Here is a 22,106-nt window from a genome sequence, read left to right as displayed (position 1 = left end):
AAACATCAAGAATGGAAATTTTCTTTAAAACATTAGTTGTGGACAAGGAACAATGATTGAATAATGTTTCTTGGTGACATCATTGTAATAATCTTGACCCAAACACCATCTGTATAAGCTTCTATCCGTAAAGCAAAGATCTGAGAGTATTCTAGAATGATGATGGGAGCAATTGAGTGGGCTAGACTGCAGCAAGAGGGCTTTCTTCAGCTCCACTGCTCACCTAGGGCATGACCTTGAGAAGATTAGGTCATAGTATGCTTCCATCCTCCTCCTCCCCTTTATTAGCACTGTACACTTGTAAAGGTACAGTTTTTGGCCACACAGCTACTCTGTATTTGGCACACAACGGGTCCTGCTGCAGTATAAGCAAGTACTAGCCAAGATGATCACTTCCATTTTCTGCAGTGCTGAGTGGAGTGCTTGACTTGCTGTTTGTTTGCATGGTTTTATCACAACCGCTGTATGAAACCACAAAGGAAAAGAGCAGGCTCCTCCCATTACAAAAGTGAAGCCTATAATAATGAAAGGAGTAGCTTTTTCTACTTCAGCCTACATAAAATATAGATGTGCTACAATGTATGGGGCTACATTGTATTTGTTATCAAAGTCTGATTTTGGGCATCCAAAAAACCAGCACTGAGTATAAAAAGGTTTAGAAGAGCAGAACAACAGAGGGGATAACCTGTGGGGAGCAAAGGGAGAGTGGGTAGAAAAGAAAACTGAGGAACAGAAAGATTTTCCATGTCTTTCCTATCAATAATAATTTAGTGTCGTTGCTTAATCATTCTTGCCTTCTTTAAAAGATTTCTTGGAAAGAATGGGGAATAGAACAATGGCCCATTTAATTTTATTTAAATGACTTTTGCTAATTCCTAGGGCACAAGGAAAGTATAATACAATAAAACTTTTGGTTAGGATTCATATGGCCAAAATGACATCAGACAACTATGCTAATCATTTATGCTACCTGCAGGATAAATGAAAATTCATTAAGAACTTTTAAAGTATGATTCATCTCATCTCAACTAGACATTTGAAAAAGAAGAGATGAATCACATTCTTGGTTTCTGAAAGGTTGGGGGCTGAATGTGGGAAGACATGGGTGGGAAGATCAGTGCTATGAAAGTTCACAACCTGCGTAAAGTCTCACCTCCATTTAGACTGAAGGTTTCTGTCTTGTTTTAAGACTTTGGAAAGGTTGGCACAACTCTGGTGTGCATCCCTCATCACTAGCTACAACAGGTTGGTCTTGTATCAGATTCTTACTCTGTTTTAAAAACAGAGAATCATTCAAACAATTGGAAACAATAGAGCAAGGTGTTTTCTAAATGGCCTTTTCCATTGTTTCATTGAATTTAAAAAATCAATAAATAAAATAGCATATTTAATTGCAGAATCTTTTTCTTATTGACTCCCGTGGCTGGGAAAACATTTCTCTCAGAACTTGGAAGGTTGGGAGTTGATCACTTCTGCTTTTGCTGATGTGCAATCTTCTTCACAGCGACAGCTCACCTTGGACAGAGCACTCAATTTCCTCACAACAGGAATTAGATGGAGGATAAATTTAGAATGGAGCTGAGGAAGAAATGTTTTATGATGATGGTGGTGATGCACTGGGACAGATTTCCCAGAGAAGCTGTGGATGCCCCAACCCTGGAATTGTTCAAGGATGGGTTGAATGGGGCCTTGAGCTACCTGGTCTAGTAAATGACAGTGTTGGACTAGGTGACATATAAGATCCCTTCTAACACAAAACATTCTATGATTCTGTGGTTCTACAAAGAAAGAACTACTTCAAGAGGAAAAGAGAAAGGGAACTGGATTCATTCCTGGTGGAACAACCAATCAAATTCAGTTTTGTTCAAAGTCACTGAAGAAGATAGGCCCATATAAGACTGACTCAATGTGTAAACTAGGGAAGATGAGTCAAACTTTATTTCCTTCCATTTCCACTGGATATGTGTTTGTAAAACCCATCTGCCTTTCAGTTCCACAAACACTGATCACTGATCTTGTGAATAATAACGTTTCTATTTACATCTGTTTTAGATTATTTGCTGCACCACACATATTTTAAGTACATAGTTAAAAAATACATTCTAACTACTTTTTTGGTAAAACATAGGTTGGAGGCTCCCCCTATAATTAGTCCAGCAAAGTTACCTCTCTGTGATAATAACAGAATCACTGTTTAAGACACAGTGGATGAATTATGCTGTGTGTATAGCACTTTACAGTAAGCTAAGAGTGATCTTAAAAAAACAATTGTAGCTAGATAATATCAGCTTTCTAATGAGAAGCGAAGTCAAAGAAACTCACTCGTAGCCCAAAATGGACATTGTATTTTGATACTATCCTGCACAGAGAGTCAAGCTTACTTTAAATCAGCAAACTAAGGATTTTAGAATACAAATCCAACATGAGTTTCACAGTTCCAAATAATGGTGAAGTCAAAGAAAGCAGCATTTAAGTCATGACCTTAAAATACAATTAAGAAGTGCTTGATCTGCAGGTGCTTAACCAAACCAGGTGAGCTTCAGACACAAAATGCATAATTCCTAGCTATACCACAGTATGCCTTACCTCATAACTGACCTGTGAGCATAGAGCAACTTGGTGAAGCCAAAACATGAATAGGACTTGTAATAGAAATATTATCACAGAAACAAATGAAATATGACTGGAAATTGAATGTAAGCACTAGAAGAAAGAACAAAGGTTAGAGAAATTATGTGTATTAACATTCCTAGCAATAAAACTTTAAAATGAGTCATTTCTGTCATGCCTGGACAGAATGTCTGGACTCTGGAAGACCGCAACATAGGTGCCTTGTCAGCAGAAGATCCTGTACCATAACAGTGGAATGTTGGCAGCAAGATTACAGCGTGTGACATATGCCATTCTCTTGCCTGTAAGCCCAACAGGAAACCAGATAGTATTGACAAAAAAGTGTCTTCAATAAATGAATAAAATCAGGCAATGAACAGCAAAGAGACTTGACTAAAGAAATGACAATTCAGTGTAAAGGACCACCCCATAACAACACTAGACTCCTAGAGAGTATAAATCATCTCTCCAAAATCAGTCAGTCCATGGTTTCCAGTCAAGAAAATGCAAAGAGATGTGGTAAGGGTTTGATGTCCCATGTCCTTTGTGTCACACACAAGTGAGTCAGACCACCTCAGCACATGCATCCTGGGGCTGAAGATGGGGTTAAAAGGAAGAGTGAATGAAAGAAAGATCATAACTGTTTAACTTATTTGGAGATTTCATGAATAAATATAATTCCTTCTTCCTGTACAGTCTCTCATTTCTTTTTGCCACAATCATTTTCTACAGGTGTAAAATGAACTGATTTTCTTCAGAACACTGTGTGAATTTGGATTTTAAGAAACTGTTTCAAGCAGCAAAACACAATACCATCAGAAAGGATCCATGCAACAACTCACCCCACTGAGGACCTTCCCTGACACTGCAAGCCTGGCTGCTGTGTGGGACATGCCACATTGACCATGCCCCTGTGAGCAATCAGACAAGGCAATGAGGAACCCAAACTCAGGCAGCTCTTCCAAGGACCAGCCACTTCTACAACACTCAGTGACAAAAGAATTAGCTTGGTGTTGTTTTATTGTTTAAATTACTGAAACGTACAAAGCCCATATCTATAGAGTCTCTTTTTTTTCCTCCAAAAGGGAAGAAGTATCCAAAAGGGAGAAAAGTATCATATTGATGAATCTACCAGCCTGGAACACTGAAGCCCAATCCACGTTTCTAACTAATCAAATTCCACTTGCAGAGAGGAAAGGAACATGAGTAATATAAAAATGCTTTGACTGATAGAACGATTGATCTGTTTTGACAGGTACCACAGTTATATCCAGTGCTATATGAGTAAACAAACTATAAAATATTAATTATAAACAGAGGAGCAGCGGGGAATATCTCTCCTTGTCCTTTGTTCAAGCCTCTAGTTGCCAATTTAGGTTTTCTGGAGGAGGTATATAGCACATATTTACAAGTAGCATCCCACAATTGTGGACATTTAATATGCTTATTATAGCTGTGACTTATGATTAGTGTTCATTATTGACAGCAGATTCCTCTTTTATTTGGGACTTACAAAAATGAAATACATTACAAAAGAAAAATTAAAATATGTTTTAAAATAATTATACAATTTTACAAGGAGGAACTGATCATCCTCTACAGAGCTCTCTCTTTCTGTCTTTTTTTGTCATACCATGAATCAATTCCTGAGAAACTATTAATCCCAAATATAGGATGTCACTTTATCTGTCTCATCTCCTTCATGTTGTTGGGATAGATTTGAGTACCAATTTATTTGAGTGAGTTCTTAGAACAATTCCTGTTCCTGACTCATGTGACAGCTTATACCAGAAGGACTTACATGAATAAAATTCGACTACATTTTGTTCTGTGGATGAAGAAGTCAGTCTAAAGTACAGTATGATTCATAAAACTTTTACTAATATTAATAATATATTAAAAAGATGCCTACTTTCATTGCCATTATTAATTCCTGTTTCAGACCCTGTTCCCAGATAACTTCAGAGGGCTCTTTTAGTAACCAACAATTTGATAATAGTCTCGACCAGGAAAAGGGCTCAAGTTCCTACACATCTAACAGAGCATATTGTTATCTGGTGTTTGTTTCTAACAGCCTTGGGTTAAAAACTTCAAGTGTCTTCCTTATTGTTTTGACTTTTTTTTTTTTCAGAAATATCCAGTATTTTCAGTTATTTCCCAGCTGATGTCAGATAGAATAAAAATTATGCACAGTGCCACTAGGTAAGAAAAATATTCTATGAAACCACCTTACACAAGAAGAAAATTATTGTTCCCCTTACATCATCTGTCATTATATATGCATGCCTTCAGGTATATATCCAACTGTTTTTGCACAGTTCCTTTGTTCTTGCCCACAGCCATTTTTATAGTTATTATTTTCATTAATCCCTACATTCTGGCTGCCTGTGCATTACCTTTCCATAGTATCAAACCAACAGAGATGCCAGATTACAGTACAGCCTCTACTGAGGATCAAACTGAACATCACACGCCGTACTTCCACTGAGTATGGCCAGCATGCTCATGAGATATGCTATGACTGGATGCTGTTTGGCAGCTGTGATTACACAGTAGGTAAAGAAAACCCCTTCCTTGCAAATGAGCACTGATTGCACAGCAACATTGGCATGTCTCTCTGGGGGATTTGACCCCTCTATAACTTCAGGGAGAGAAGACTTAGAGTTTTTCTGTATGGAGCCAGATTTTGGTAAAGGTTTTAATAGAAAGTAAAGAGTAAAATTTTTCATCATTTATTTGCCTGCATCTGCACAATTTTTTATCTTTACAAACTGAAATTCTTAAAATAAATTTCAATAGTATAGTTAGTTCTAATTTTAACTATTCTTGATTTAATAAAAAGAAAAAAGTAACTGAAATTTGAAACAGTACAGTAACAAAAACTTGCTGAAAATCCCAGTGCAACTCTATGCAGAGGCGTGTCCTTGATGCTTGCCTGATGAGAACAAAGATATTGATCTCACAGAGATTAAAATGTCTTCAAGACACTGGTGCATATGTACATTCATACTGTCCTAAAGAGCTCTCTGATGGACTGAAGGCTTGGAAAAATGGCAGTCAGATAAAATTCAGAGGAGAAACTGTGATGGTAGCTGCTATCTGGTGATGTAGTGATGGCTATTTGAATATCTAAGCAGGTTTTCAGTATATGTAATTTTAAAATTTGGCTGCCACACTGACAACCACAGCTCCTTATACCTGTTTTAAAGCACCTTTGTGCTGAAATATCCTGGAAATCTCCCTGCCCAGCATTGCATTATCTGAGCTTTCTCTTCTACTGGGGACAGGGAAGTGCAAAACATTACATCTTCTCTTTGGACAAAAGAGTTCATCAGCATTGCCTGAGACCCACAAAAGTCAGAAGAATTTTAAGAGAGTCCAGAATATGAAAAAACATTTTCTGGATATTTCAGGGATTTTGATGCTGAGTTACTCTACTCTAGCCTCAGGACAAATATAAACAACTTAAACTCTTTGCAACTACTTTAGCGTTCTTTTGGTCATCAAAATCAAACATTGCAGCCAAATTTTTGGGTTATAACATGAAAGAAAGTAATCTGTTTTCAGCATACAGGGTTACACACCTTGGTTTAAAAAAAATTGTTTACAGTTCCAGCCAGAAAGGAAACTATGAGAAAGTGAGATTATGACGCAAATGTTAATGCAGCTGCAAGGCAATGAGTGCATGTTTAAAAACAATCATGTTGTAGGTACAGTAGATAAAGCATCAGTTTACATTACCATAATAGTAAAGCTAATCTTTCTGTAATCTTTATTAAAGCCTTGAAAACATATCTTGTAAAATTACACTGCTATTTTAAGGAATTTGTAAAAAATTCTCTAACAAGCAAATGAAAACAATCCCTTTTTTCTATTGTTTTGCAGTTAAATGTTTTTCCTGTTATGATTTTTTCCCTGCATATATTTATCCCTAAAGACACATTCTCTTCAGATATAGTAGAAAACAAAGGAAACAGCAAGTTAGAAAAATACACTTAGAGCCTCATTAGAAGTTGTGTTAATTCTATATTTTTACATTAATTCAAATTAATTAGGAATAGATTTCCCAGAAAGCACAGACAGTGAGCAGTGGCCTAATTGCACAAAAGGAATTCTCAAGAATACTTTAAAATTTGACTTGAAAAGATTACAGAATTCCCTAATTATTCACAATAATCTGACTTTTAAAAGCACTAATGAAGATTCAAGTTCACTGCAAATCATATTAAATCACACTGTCACAATTTTACTAGTGTAAGTACAAGAAAGAGAAAATTATTTCATTTTTGACATATATGGACACTCCAAGAATCACAGCAAGCAGTTTGCTTCTTTTAGGTAAAGCTGCATGATAAACAAAGTCTAAACATTTCAAGTTAAAACCAGTGAAATTAGGTTTTTAAAAAAGTGAAGATTAGTGTTGTGAAGCAGTAAAATCCAAGATCTACCACTTATGAAGAGGATTAACTTCTTATAATTTGATGTTTTTAAATGCCTTTTCCTTTCTCACATTTCTACGCCAAGTTTGAATATGCCTATGATTGGAGCTGTGAATGAATGGTGACTTCCTTTTCATGCAGGAAGTTTTTGCATATTTTTGGTGCACCCACAATGACAAATAGTCCTCATATTCAGAGGCATTAAAAATCAGAATTTTTGATTAGGGTAGACATCATCTGGCTGGCTGCCTGTGTGACAAGATCACATATATCTTGCAGGGAATACTGTTAAACACAGAATAAGTGGACTGTTTTGCTGAATGTGATATAAATGGACTGCTAAAGACTACCCTTTTTTTCTCATTCTATTTTTCTCTGCATTACCAGCATTTTTCTTAGCAAAAGGTTGTTGGTTTAGTTTGGGGGTTTTATTCTTTTTTTCTCTTTCTTCGTTTTTTTGTTGTTTGCTTTTTTTTTTTAAGCCCATCCTCACCCTTGCTCTTTTATTCACTTGGGCAAAAACCAACTGGACTATACACGACTACAGATGATAAAGACATCCACAGAAAGTGTTCAAGGTCAGGTTGGATGGGGCTTTGAGCAATCTGGTCTAAGGAAGGTGTCCCTGGCCTTGTCAGGGGTGCTGGAACTAGACAATCTGTAAGGTCCCTTCCAGCCCGTACTATTCCGTGATTCTAAACAGCCAGTTGTCCTAATAAGCAGTGAAAAGCCAGGTGGGAGGCTGTACGGTGCATTTTTAAGATTATCATATGCTGACCTAAAACCTCACTACTGCCAAAAGAGACAACTCTGACCTGCTTCCTGCCTTTGGTCACCTTTTCCCACTGCCTGCCTTGTATTAGCCATGAAAATTTTCTAGCCAAATGGCAAATTGAAAATGGCATGAAGACCAAATCAAATTAATCTGAATCACAGACCAGGTGTATATTGACCAGCATCTACAGAGATGGTAGCAGTAAGAGTCAGCAGATGAGGATGCTATTGGGCTCACATATCCCCTTTGCTGGCAGCATGGTTCTGTACATGGCACCTTATGACAGAACTGTGACTCCTATGGAGAGCAGTGCAAGGCTATATCACTGCTGCTCTGCAAACTCAATTTGGAGGGTGTAGCCAGAAGGAAAGATGCAGGGACAGGAGCAAGTAGCTGAAGTGAATAGGACAGAAATGTCTATTTAGACTAGTAATGCACCTGAACAAAAGTCAATAAAAATACACCTTCAGAGCATGAGCCCTACTGGCAGAAAAGAAAAAAATAAAACTGCTCTCCTAAGCTAAAGAGGGAGAAGTTAACAATTCAATATTTCTTCAAATTTTGCTTTGCAAGATACACTGCTGCTATGAACCTTTCCTGGCTAGAAATCAAATATCAAGTCTCACCCTTTCAAGAGAAGCATGAGGCTTCAGAACGTTGGATTCAACCACCTTGGTGTGCATTGTGAGAATGTCTAAGCGAGAGCACAGTTACACATGCAGGTTGAAAGCAGGGGGAACACAAATTATCTCTACTGTCCAAATTTTCTCCACCGTTCAAATTTTTAAGGCAATTACTCTCATTATCATAAATATACTCTTATTTATTTATTATGTATTTATTTCAACTGCATCTCCTGTTAAAAATTCCATTTTCCATTAATATGCAACTGATAACCAACCAGCTCTCTAATGTTTTCACTTTGAGAAGTATCTGGAAATGGGATGAACATGGTAGACCTTGATTTCACTGGTGTAAAACCAAGAGAAGTTGTGTTTCCCTGACTGCCTCCTCACTTCATCAGACAATTTCACAAAATCTTGAAGTCGTTTTTCCCCTTTCACTCAATGTTTACGCACTTAAATTTCACTTGACTTTATTTAATTCCCGATTCTATATAAATTCAGACATAACTTTTGGGCAAAATAAAAAATAACAGGCCATGGCTCCTCTGCAATGCCAAGAGACAGGCAGGCAGTTACAGAAACCTGGAATGACTGCAGTGAGAAGAACCAGAGAGTATGTTATTGTTTTTACACTATATATTAACTGGGGCTCAAATCCTGAAACATGGTTTGCTTTCCATGCACAAAGTACACCAGCTGTTTCAGGTGTAGGAACCAAATTTATGCTGACAGTCGATCATAGTTTGCCAGTCATTAACAAATAGTACCTATGTCATTTTCTGCACAAATTACTATAATTACTGACAGCAGCACAAGTTTCACCTCCTAATAATGCAAATGAAAAGCATTTGTTCGTGTAGATGTGCACACCAAGATCCACCTTAGTTATTACTTTTTGATGTTAATTTTTTTAAGTCTTTGTACTATGTTAAGCTTTGTTTTTCCTGCCATTTTTCTGATTAATTTTTGAAATCTACAGACTTGACACAGGAGAAAACTATGCCAATTCAGGAAGACATGCTATTTGCTTTCCATAACGTTAGGTGATATATCTTTAAGTACAGCTGGGTCACTGCTTTCTAAGTTGAATGACTCTTCTAGAAAAATATTTAATAATTTGTCACCAATAAAATGGAGACAGAAGGAGCAGTCTGTCAGTCTGGGATCTGTTTAACAACCATATATGTCAGGGACAGACTCATCAGTTTTTTAATTCATCTTCCATCTGACGAGGGGAATTTAACATTTATCTTCTTATCCCTGTTACAAAGCTGAACAGAAATGCTTTATTGAAAAGCTCTCTGCCAATTATGTTTAAACTTGAAAACACAAAATGAAATCAAATTTTGTCTTGTAGCCTCTTATCTATTTGCAATCAGCACATAAATAATCTGTCATGCCTTCACTTATTTCCTTCTTAAAAAAACCAGAGAAATCACAGCACAAATGCACAAGTAATTTTGTTTTTTTATGTAAGGCAATTTACAGAGCCCCGATCTTAAAAGTTTACAGGTATATAAATGATACAGAGAAAGAGAAGAGATGGTGCTTATTGAACAGAAGAAATAAGAAGACACTCTGAAAATGGATTCATGAGTCATTGCCCTTTCCTTTGACTCTTTTTGTCACCCTGAAACTGTAGTTCAGTCTACTGATAATTCTGTCTTACGGCACTTTAGGAAACAAAGTGAAATGAAAATGTTTTATTTGCTGGTGAGAAGCACCCTATACTCTCACAGAGTAAAATGGCTAAAATCAGACACCTGTGCCTTTCTAAGAAAGATGAGGACAGACTTTTTAGTAGGGCCTGCAGTGACAGGACAAGGGGTAATGGTTTTAAACTAAAAGAGGGTAGATTTAAAATAAACATAAGGAAGAAAATTTTTATGATGCGGATGGTGAAACACTGACACAGGTTGCCCAGAGGTGGTGGATGCCCCATCCCTGGAAAAATTCAAGATCAAATTAGATGGGGCTCTGAACAACCTGATCTAGTTGAAGATGTTCTTACTCACTGCAGGAGGGTTGGGACTAGATGACATTTAAAGCTCTCTTCCAACTCGATATGATGCTATGACTTCTCAGAAATTATGCTAAATATTTGCTAAGGGAATTGTACTCTATTATACATAAATAGAAAGATAATATGAACCCATATTTGAAACAGAAATACAGATTTTTTTCAGACTGGCCCCAGACTATGAAAGATTTTCTAAGAGCTTGTGTTTAGCAAAATTGAGACTCAGAATATAATACTTAAATGCGATTATTCAAGCCTGAGTTACACTACAGATATTCTTTAAGTAAGAGTTTTCCTGGTATTTTTTATCAGGGGTCTTAATGAGATATAGTATAAAACAAGACTCTGCTATTAGTCTCTCGAGGGGTTCCACCTAGAAGGGGTATTAACATGTGATAACACCCTTTGGTGAAGAACCAGACACCAATCTGATCAAATTGCTCCCAAGGAGCATGATCCTGGTTTGAGCAACAGAAAAGTTGAAAACACTTTGAAAAGAGAAACACAGATTAAGACTGCAGATTATCTGTTCTAATATTCATTAATATCTTCACATGAGCAGAAGTTTCTTTTCCAAAATGTTTTATCCTTCCTTGCCAAAATTAAAGTAAAATAGACAGAAAATGAAAAATATTCAATTACTGCTGAGGACAGACAAAGAAAATGTTTAGATATTTTTTTTTGTCTGAAAGATACACTCTTTATTTCTGCAGGTGCAGGATTTAAATAGCCCTATGCCTACTGTTTGTCTTCATACTGCAGTGAAATGAGAAAATTATGTTATGGCCACTGAATCTGGGGACTGGAAGAAACTCAATGGATCATTTGTCTTCTCAATCCGAGGCAGGACCAACTATAGTTGCATCAGGCCTAACAAATGGCTGTCTGGCACACCCTGGTATTTCCCATGCTACAGGTCTGATGTCTTGCCTGGTAATCTATCACATCGCGATCCTCACTTCTCCTAAATCCAGTACAAATCTTGCTTATTATTTGTCTATAAATTTTGTTTCATACCCTCCCAAAGGAGCACAAAGAGCAAACTCACTCTTCAAAGACATGCTGCAAGGCAAGAAGATTGTTGTTAGGTGCCCATAAAATGCTCCCCTCTCCCTCCCCCGACCCCCCCCTTAGTCTTTGGTATTTCAGATAAATGACTTCACATCACTCATTTATTCATAGTAGGATAGGTTTTCTAAATGTATGATCATTTTTACTGCTTTCCTCTGGAGTCCCTCCAACTGGCATACACCGTTCTTGAAGTGAAAAGCTCAAAGCTTTACTTCTGAAGGATGAAAGGAATGCTCCTGTGTCTTATAAACCATACCTCAATTTATAAAACCCAGTATAGTATTTGAATGTTTCATCACAGCAGGATGCATAACAGACAAGATGTTACAGCTAACAAAGATCTAGATATTCTTCTGCAGGATCCTTTTCCCAACAGTTTTCTGTTAAATGTTTAGCAGATTATGTGGTTATTTCTGCTGAAAGCACCTTGCAGTTGTCCCTGCTGAATTACATCTTTGTTTTTTCAGACCATTTTCAGTGTTAAACCCTCCCAGCATATGGAGTTATCTGAGAAAAATGTAAAAGAGTTGCAAAAGAGAAGTATGGCCTCTTCTGGTAATTGTTACTCTTCAAACATTTTTTAGATGCTTATAATTGATTTCCTACTTGTTCCAATATTCATCTGGGGTTTTGAAAGTAAACTGATGTCTTTATAGTCCCTTGGCTCCTTCAGTGAAGATGAGTTTTGTGCTTACTCTTTCCAGTTTTTCACCTTACCTTCTCCACACAGGTGTCCAAAGCCAACCATCGTCAGCACTCACATTTCATCAGACAAATTATGGTGATCTGTGATCAGGACCATCAGGACCCACGAGTGTATGAATATCTAACTTTTTTAAATGCTGCCAGACCTATTGCTTCTTATGAGGCTGAAGTCTTGTCCTCTTTGTTTATGGTTTAAATCGTGATAGCAACCTTATCAGAGATGACCTTTCTGTGAAAACTGATGCTAGCAAAAAGGTAGGTACTTTTCATAGCTTGTCTTGAAAGGACCTATAATCTCAACGTTTCTCTGTAACTACAAAGTATACCTCTAAAACTACAACCCTGCAATACAGAGGGGATCTGATTTGCTATAATAGTTATTTAAAAGTATAATTTAGAAATAACTTTCAGAAGTTTAGAAATTAGACACATCTGATCTACAGACTATGGATAAGATTTACCCCCGGCCTACCATTTACACTCAGTTCATTTGTCAATTACAGTACGTAAAATGTAAATGTGCCTACAATAAACATCTTTACTAAATTATTTACTGTAATTTTATGTTTTCTTATTTCCGTTCTCTCTGTTGAAGTGGATAATATGTCTTTCTATTAATTTCATAAGACATCTTACAAATCTTCTGCACAAGAAACAAAACAAAAAAACCCCCAAAATACAGTTTTAAGAAAGAAAACTCTGTTATGTCCTTATTTGCAACTATCACTTTCCAAAATAAACACATTCAGTGTGTATTGAGGATATTGTTCTTTTTGCTTATGGAACATATCTTTTATCATATCCTAAAGACTTTTTGCATCATTAAACCCTTTTTTACATCTCATACAGCTCTAGGATCTTGCTTTGCAACTGTTTCTAACCAATAATGATAGCACAATTTTTTTTTCTAAGGAATCCAAGAGCAGGTTTTTTTATTTGCTCATATAAATTGCGACTCAAAATTCAGAAGCCAGCATCTTGAACATAGAGCTTCATGCTTTAGGAATATTTTGGATATACTATCTAGTGTTTACAGTTTCATGTAGGTTCCCTCCACAGATTTTTCAAGCTTTCAGAGTTGAATTTTTTCTCAGAAATTAGCCACTAAAGATACAAACATTAAGCTATTCTTTGCCATTCTCACATAACAACAGCCAAAATCTGCCCTGGAGGAGGTCACAGTAATTCTTTTCATCTACCAAGCACACCAAATGTTTTATGTTGAGAAAAATATATCAACTTGTCATTGGCCCAAGTGGCAGAATCTCTGAATGAAAAAACCTTAATTGAGTCTCTGCAAGCAAAGAAAAAGAAGTGATGCTCTCTCATAAATCAATGGTTTTACTGCTCACTCAAAAGAAGAAGAGTTAAAGAGCAGCTGTCTATGTGTCAGGGAGCACAAGCCTTTGGCACAGCAAGACTATACTTTGCTTCTGGAAGAAGCTTGATCTCATTTGGTCTGCAATACAGGAACCTCTGCTACATGTCAAAAATCAGCTGCCCTTCGTGCACATCTCTGATGCAACACATGCAGTACCAGAAGGGCTGTGCATTGGAGTCCCAGAGCCTGGACTTGGTCTCATATCTTATGACAGCACAATTAGAAAGTATGGTCACCTGCACAGACTGTGTTTCATGTCAAACAGCAAAAGTTCTTCCACCTAAACTCTAAAAAATAGCTGTCATTTCTAAAAATACTAATATAGTGTTTAAAGAAACTAAACAAACAACACTCCTCCTCAACTGATGAAGGAAAAGCAGTTTTTCAAAGCTCTTGGATCAAAGTTCTAAAATAACAAATAGCAAGTTAAAGCTAAAAGACTATAGGGAACTTTCTTTTTGACAAGTGCAGTATTTCTTTTGTTTCATTAAAGATAACTAGAGATTTATCTAGAATTTGGAATACTGAAAGCAAAATGAGGATGACAGACCCAGAGAAAGGACTAGGATATAGTATTGGAAATAGTCAGATGAATGACTACTTGCGATTAATCACTTTGATGTCCAGCTACTGACTAAGCCAGCTATTCCCTTCAGATGTTCAGAGATGCTTTAATGTAACTCTTTCCTTTTTTTTTTTTCCTCCAACTAGTGGAAACGAAAGTAAAATATTGAAAATCTAGAATATTGTTTTAAAATAGCCTGCAGAGTGATATTTAATTTACAATATCACTTGAATCTTTAAAGCTTCACCCAGCTTTGTGTCTTCACTATGATTAAAATCTGTAATGCCTTTTGCAGAAGATTTAAAATGCTGACTGTCTGCCTGTGCTTAGGATTACAAGAAAAAAAAGACAAGAAAAGAAGAAAAATGAAGAGCTACAGCTCCCCAAGCTATAAAAATTTAATTAAATACAATTTATTCTTTTAAAGGTGCTTTTCATGGCAACGCAATATTTTCCTCATGTGTGTTGTCTTCTAGACAACAGATTTCTTGAGAAAGATCTGGACATCTAAAAACTATCAAGAAGACAGAACGTGCTACACAGATAATTAACTGAACAATAAAAGATGTAACCACTGCTCTGTAATTTCACTTGACTAATTTGCACATTTGGCTTTATATTCAAAAAAGGATTAAGCTCTCCAAAAAAGGAAACATGGGGACTTTCAGACTACTCAGGTGCAAACAACAGATGTTGTGTCAATGAATGTATTCCACACAGGAGACTAAAGCCTTAATATATCTTCTGTTGCATCAGGATGTCACAACAGGCTCCACAATAGCTGTCATATAACTGTTTATTTATTAAAGTGATGAAAGATCAGGCAGAATAATTCTTTAAAATTTACCTGAGAAATTTAAAACAAGGATCATATAGGTAGTGAAAAAAGGCCAGGACAACTGCCACTCCCTAGGAAATTCTCACTGCTCCACTAAGAAAACGGAAAAAAGATGTTGGTCTCCTGTCTACAGGGACTTCTTTCCACACTCAGCACAGTAGTTTAGCAAATGATGCCAATGTCCTTTCTCATCTTTTGATTTATTGTGTATCTGGAAATACTGATGAGACAATTAACACTCTGCTGCACTGTCTGCTGCGTCTCCTTCCTCTCTTATGTTGATCTGATGAAAACAGCTATGGCAAACATAATGAAAGAGATCTTCTCTAACTCCCCTTTTAACTCTTACAGAGCAATCTGGAATGTGGAGGGAAAGGATGAAACTATTCTCTGACACAGAATTTCCAGTCTAAAGAAATAAAAGAGTACAAAGGCATGCTATAATGATAAAATTACGAGACTTACTGTATTACATTTAGTCAAGAGAAAACTTTAGAACTGAAAAATAAGTTGGCCAAGATCTATTGTGAATTTTCCTAACACTTGCCATAGTGTTAGGAAAAAAAGTGACCCAAAAAAAAAAAGGCAGCATTTAGCGGTGGAGACAAGTTCTTGGGATTTTTAAAAATTACATAGAGAAAAAGGAAGCAGTGTCAAATAGAATCCCAACGCACACACATCACAGTTTTTCATACAAGCACAAGACAAAAGATGTTCCAAGAAACTTTTCAGCAGTGTGCTGGAGATCATTGTGTAACGGGGAAATCCATTTAGCAAGTAAGTTCCTTTGAAGCATTTCCACAAGGACTGAATAAATCAAATACAGAATTTTTAAATGATCTGCTTTATTGTCACCCAGAAGGACGCCATATGAGCCAAAGCTGGAGATGCATCCATTACTTATCCAACAGCTAAGCATAGAAATTAAAAGCCCTCTATATAAGTAGAGGAAGTGAACAAAGAAAAATAAACATCTTTCTCCCCTCAAATTTCCAGAGAAAAGTTACAGAGTTAAACCCACTAAAGTGACAAGAAAAGTATGGGGGGAATCTAGTAAGCCATGCTAACAGCTCTCGATTCTCGGCAGAAGTCACAGAACTAACCTTGACCACAGCAAAAGGATCAACACTTTATGACAGAATGCTAAAAACTAAGGTAACACCGGTATACCATATTTCTTTTTTCTATTCAGAGATGGTGAAACTATCTAGGCAACTGGATAATAATAGAAAATTCCTACCTAATTCGGAAAGGACAAGCAGAGAGGAATTTGTCAGTTGAAACGTCAATGATCTACATAGCTCTAAAGCTGATTGAATTTAGTCTGACGTGACAACAATTTCATAGCACCCTCTTCTGCCATTTAACTCCAGTTGTAACAAACAAGATGACAGATTCCTTTCTCCACTGAAAACAAAAAGCAACCTGCCAAAGCTTATTTTTCTTGAAACAAAATCTCCAGCTAGTTGGCATCCAAGCCTACCTGCACATCCCTTTCCCTGTGCTGCTGCCTTTGCTCTACTGCATCCACAGTTCATTAAGATGAAGTGTTTTCTGCTGAAGCTGCCTCATCAGTTAAGTATTGCTGAAGCAATTTAGTAATGATCTTAATACATAGTGCTGGATTTTTATAGCCATCTCAATTGGCTATTAAAATACAGCACTGCACTTTGAAATTGCTACTGCACCACTTCAGAAATAGTTAGCATGATGGAGCCACAGAAAGCACTGTTCATTTCAGTGGAAACCTCACACTTCGTGAATGATTTCTGGAAAATGATGCTTAAAATCTACTATGAGATTAGATGTTAGTTTTGCATATGAACACGGGATTCTTAAGAGCTAAATGGTTTCAAGGGAAAAACAAAAAAAACCCCACATATATAAAATTGCTGCACAATCTTACAAGTCATGTTATTTATTTCTTTACTGCTAATGGAAAAAGGCAGTTAAATACTGAAGAAAATCATAGTTATGAGAATAAAAGCCTTAAACAAGTAATATCCTGCAGCTCACAGGACAGTTCCAGTTTTAGGTGACAAAACCAGCCAGAAGGAACACTTCTGAATTCAATTAGAAATTGTTGAAAAATCCTTGTTGATTTGGAAAATAGTTTCTTTAATGATTGACTATTAATCTCCAAAGACAGTTGAATTGATCTGATCTGACAACAATTCGATTCCACCACCTCCTGCCATTTAGTTGCAACTCTAACAAAAACTGTGACAGATTTACATTCTTTCTCCACTAAAGACAAAAAAGACTGTAGCCAAAGCCTGATACACTAGAGGAGCCACTCTAATAACAATAACTACTATTTTGTGAAATTCTATACAAGCGCTACTTCAAAAATGGAAGGAACCACTTCACAGAATGAATTTTTTTTAAGCAATGCTTCACATGTAGGAATTTATAAAGATGAGATAACGAGTCTATAGTGACCAAAGACAGATAATACATTTAATTTACCGTAAAGCAGAATATGATAATAGCAGCTGTATGCAAATATCATCACTTAAATTAAAGAAGAATGTCCTCAGTCTGCAAAATATGAAGGTGCAGACATAACCTATCAAATCTTCCCCATCAGGCACTGGTAATACAAATGTGTCAAAATATTGCTGAAAAACAGCAAAGGCTTTAATAGCACTATCATGGAATTTTCTAATTTTATGAGTTCCAAGAGAATACAATTTTCATGCAATAAACTATTAGATACTCACATATTCCTACATTAGACAATCCTAGCCTGCAGGGAAGTCATGCTTTTTAGTGATGTTAACTCATAAATGATGGTTTTGAGTCACTATCTTAAAATTGGAAAATTATGTATTAGTGCTTGATGGAGCACTTTCTGCTAATTGGATGAAATGTGAGTCCCTTCAAGCAAAGACATTTAACAAAAAACGGTAATTTACTTTCAACTGTGGTAGTTTTCTATTTATACCTGTAGTAAGTGATAGTGTTACAGTAATATGAAATGAAGCACTTAAATTTGAGTTGACAACTGAAATAGTTTGTTAAATCTAGGTTTGAGAAAGTTTGCCTACTTCCTCATTTTATACAGCTCTATTTTTTTAAGTTGCCCCATTTTTCTCTGTTTTAGGGTTAGGGTTAGAGTCAGATCAGGATTCACAATAAAGCTCACAGCACAAAAGAGAACACTAAAAACAGAAGTAAATTCACAGTTGGTAAGATCATAAGACTGAAATTCTTAAAAGACCATAAGAAAGGGTTTTAGGTACTGTTCAAACTGTGAAAAAACAATTTTGTTTAAAACACTTTGGACCTAACAAAACATTTTTTAGCACGAAATAAAAAATGTTTGGAAGGTTACAAGTGATCATAAATTAAGAAATTATCTGCCTAACTTGCCATAAAAAACCCTATTCCTGCATGCTACAGATTGCTAGGCTGTATTTAGTATCTCTTAAATTAGAGAAAATAGACCACTAAAGTAGTAGAAGTGATAGCTATATCAATAAAAAAATATGTATCATGACCAGTCTGAAGCAAGCACTTGCAAGCAGTTTTCAAACAGTAAGATCTGAAAGCTCACACTGAAAGCAGCAGTTGCAAGATTTTTTAAATAAAAACAACTCTGTTCTATTTTGAATTGAACACTCTTTTTTAGCAGAAATTTTGAAATATACATAATTCTACTCTACTTTTTTAACTATTTCAGTTGTCACTGCAAGTTGGGATACTATATAAGCAACAGAACACAAGATTTTTCCAAGTCATCAATCCAAACTAAAATATGTCTACTTCTATGAAAAAGAATTATGAACCTCTCGGAAGCTACAGACAGTAATGGACTAGAGAACATTTCAGGAACAATTCAAGATAAATCTACAGTGAAATCATACCTTATACTGATGGTGCAAATCTCTGCCTCTTCTCAAGAAAATTGCATAACTAATCAGAGGGTTAAAAAATACACTACTTAAATATACGAATTCTTAGTGTAGTAAGAAAGCTTCATTAGCAGCCAGTGACTTTATTCAGTGTCATCAAGAATAAAAAAAATAGTTGTGTGAAAAGGAGATCTACCATGTGCTGCAGAGCCGCTTCAGTCCGGCACAGAAAACAATAAAATGGAAACTCTGGAACTGGTTATGCCCAATGACTTCATCTAACATTTAGACAGATATATATAACTCTCAAAATAAATGAACATTATGCCCTTTATATTAACCCCATTTTATTTTTGAGTAGTTTATTGAGATGTCCTGTTTAGGAGCTTAGTCTTTGCTGATTAAAAAGAAAATTAAGATAAGGAGAATAGCCATCCAGAGGGAGATACAAAATTGGGCTGAACAGGGCTTAAGAGACACATTAATACTCAATTTAGAGCTCCAAAATATAATAACACTTCGAATGGATTAAAAGTTTTGATATGGCCCCAATTCTGCGAGCAGAAACAGAAGAGAAAAAAGTGCCCCCAAATATTTTTTGTTAAGTGCCCAAAGCTTGATGGGGTGAACCTGATGAGAATGTATTACTGGCTGAATTCATTTGGAATGAACAAAAATCATGCTTACAAAAAAGTGACATAGCTGCTACTCTGTTCAGAGCCTTTCCAGCTAGAATGCAGTGAACAACAGGGGAGCAAACATGAAATGAAGCAACTCCTTGAACTCCTTTATATTTCAGGAAGAGATATGTAACCATGAATTCAAGTTCTACCAGGCAAAATTAACTGCATTTCAGTATTTGAGAGGTCAACAAGGTCAGGTGCAATTTAAGCTACAAGAGATGTTAAGTATCAAGTTTGAAATGGATGTCTTTTCATTTTCTTAATTACCTTTTGGTCCTTTGAACAACTTGATCTCTACCACGGTCTCCAGTATAGGTCTTCTTCGACGAACATACAATCGTACTATGGAGCCAGCCTCTTTTAGGGCCTCTACAGCTTTGCTGTGTGACACTTCAGACACGTCGACCTCGTTCACTCGCAAGATGCAATCGTTGACCCTACCAGAAAAACAAATATACTCAATGCTTCAGTCGTTACTTTAGACAGAACAGAGTTTTGTCAGTAGTGCTGTAAAATGAAGAATACTTCATTGGGAAATCTGCCAGACTTAATGCAATATGCTTCATAAGCAATGAGACAGAAATAGAACACTTAGTCCTTCCAAAAGACATCCCTGATTCAAACTGAAGTCTACCTCATCACTCACACTTACCATCCTCCTTCATAAATTGGGGTTAGATCCACTAGAGTGATAGAAATGAGTAATAAACAACTTGTCTTTACAGACTTCATTGAAATAGTTTTTACTAAACAATAATTGATTTAAAACACTCATGCTTGCATGTTATTACCACTGCGGTTGCTCTTAAGGAAATCCCATGGTTTAATACAAAGAATTCCAAGTTGTCAAAGTAAAAATACTGTCCTACAAAAAGCAGACACTTTAAAAGAGAATGCTTCATGTTAAGTAATTTAAGTTTCATTCTTTATGTTTCCAACACTGACTGAAGGCTACAAGACCTGCTGTATGGTAAGAGCTTTTTTTTTTTTCACAGAATACTAGTAAAATTCCCTCATAGCCTTACTTTGAGCATTTATTACATTGTCTGAAGATGAACATATAATCATCCTCAAAATGTCCTGGTTAGATGGAGTTGCGTTCTCCTTATCTGACAAATTTGTCCTAGTTGGAAAGGAAATCTAAAACTTGAGAGCAGTAAAATCCATCTCTAAAGCAGTAGGCTAATGACTTATCTACTGAGTCATCTTTTCTGTGCAAACAAGAGCAAGTGAGAAGAGCAAATTCCAAAGAATTAGATGAATTGAAACTCTATTGTTCTTGTGCAGTACATTTATTGTGAGATGCCTCCAAGTATTTTGGGTACAGAAGAAAAAGGCATATGTAAATGAATGTGTTGTTCTGCATGTCTGAAAGGACAATCAGTGAAGCAAATATGGGCTGCTAAAAGTATTCCATTTACGCTACATTTCTATATAAAAAAATCAACTATTGAATGTTACTCTTTAAAACAAGAGAATACTTGAACTGGTTAGCACATGGAAGGAGAATGAAGCTTTACCAAAAGTTTATCAGAACTCTTGAGAATTTAGGATGGATTGTTGTCATGTTCTATTTAAAACAAAACCAAACCAAAACAATAAAAAGACCACAATTATTTGAAACTGGTCAAACTTGGAAAGGACACAAAATTGATGCTTCCCTTCTAAGAGAAACTACTATATTGCTAAGTTTCCAATTTTCATTCACTGGTCGGGTTTGGTGGTTTCCCCCAATGCCAGAAGTACTAATTTTCCAAACGTTTAATTGTGAGGTTTGTCTTTCAAACTAATAAGCACTCTAACATAAATTGCTTTTTTTCTTGTAAATAAATTATGAGTACATTCTGCATGTATTCATACCCGCTTTCCACTCAGAAAGATCATTTAAGAAGTAATATTTCTATATATCTGATTCTTTTCATTGGATGGTTATGAAGATGAAAAGCTGGTAAAAGATTATAAAAACACTAAATAGGAGGATTAAGTTTATTTTGATTTCATATACTCTGTGTCCTGTATTGATAAATTGTAATATTAGTAGATAACTCTTTCTACTTAAAATCTCTCACAAATGCTCTAGTGATGGTCCCTGTTAAAGGAAAAAGAATGTCTTTTGGAGAACTAAATAAACAACATAAATTAACTTGCCAAAATCAGTAAGACACACATCTCCATTTATTGAACAACAAAGACCCTTTGGAAAAGGACATTTACACTCCCAACAGAAATCTTGCCTTATCTTCTTCTTTGAAACAGTAAGGCTACCTTAAAAAAAAAAAAAAATAAAACAAACAAAAAGCAAAACCCAAAACCGAACAAACAACTACCCAAATAATAAAACAAAAAAACCCCAAACCACAGATTAATACTTCCAGTGTAGGATGAATGCAGGAGTTAGAGAATACAAAGCTGATCCAGTGGTAGATACACTTTCACACAAAGTTTGACTGAAGAGCTGAAGCACCTCTGCTATAGAGACAGGCTGAGAGAGTTGGGGTTGTACAGCCTGGTGAAGGCTCCAGGGAGAGCTTAGAGT

The 22,106-nt window shown here is 36.0% G+C and overlaps 1 protein-coding gene across 8 annotated transcripts in view; it reads right to left on the bottom strand.

Moving 5' to 3' along the window:
• DLG2 (discs large MAGUK scaffold protein 2) overlaps positions 1-22,106 on the bottom strand; it is a 999,038-nt gene that overhangs the window by 292,195 nt on the left and 684,737 nt on the right. For all 8 annotated transcript variants that reach the window (XM_018071067.2, XM_025894987.2, XM_018071060.1 and 5 more), the window contains one exon: positions 19,838-20,007. In XM_018071067.2, coding sequence (XP_017926556.1) covers positions 19,838-20,007 — 170 coding nt within the window. The remainder of the gene's footprint in view (positions 1-19,837; positions 20,008-22,106) is intronic.

Source organism: Manacus vitellinus, unplaced genomic scaffold (genome assembly GCF_001715985.3).
Source record: "Manacus vitellinus isolate BGI_N305 unplaced genomic scaffold, ASM171598v3 scaffold_2_pilon, whole genome shotgun sequence".
NCBI lineage: Eukaryota > Metazoa > Chordata > Aves > Passeriformes > Pipridae > Manacus > Manacus vitellinus.
Note: the sequence above shows the minus strand (reverse complement) of the source record. Positions and strands in the feature narration are given on the sequence as shown.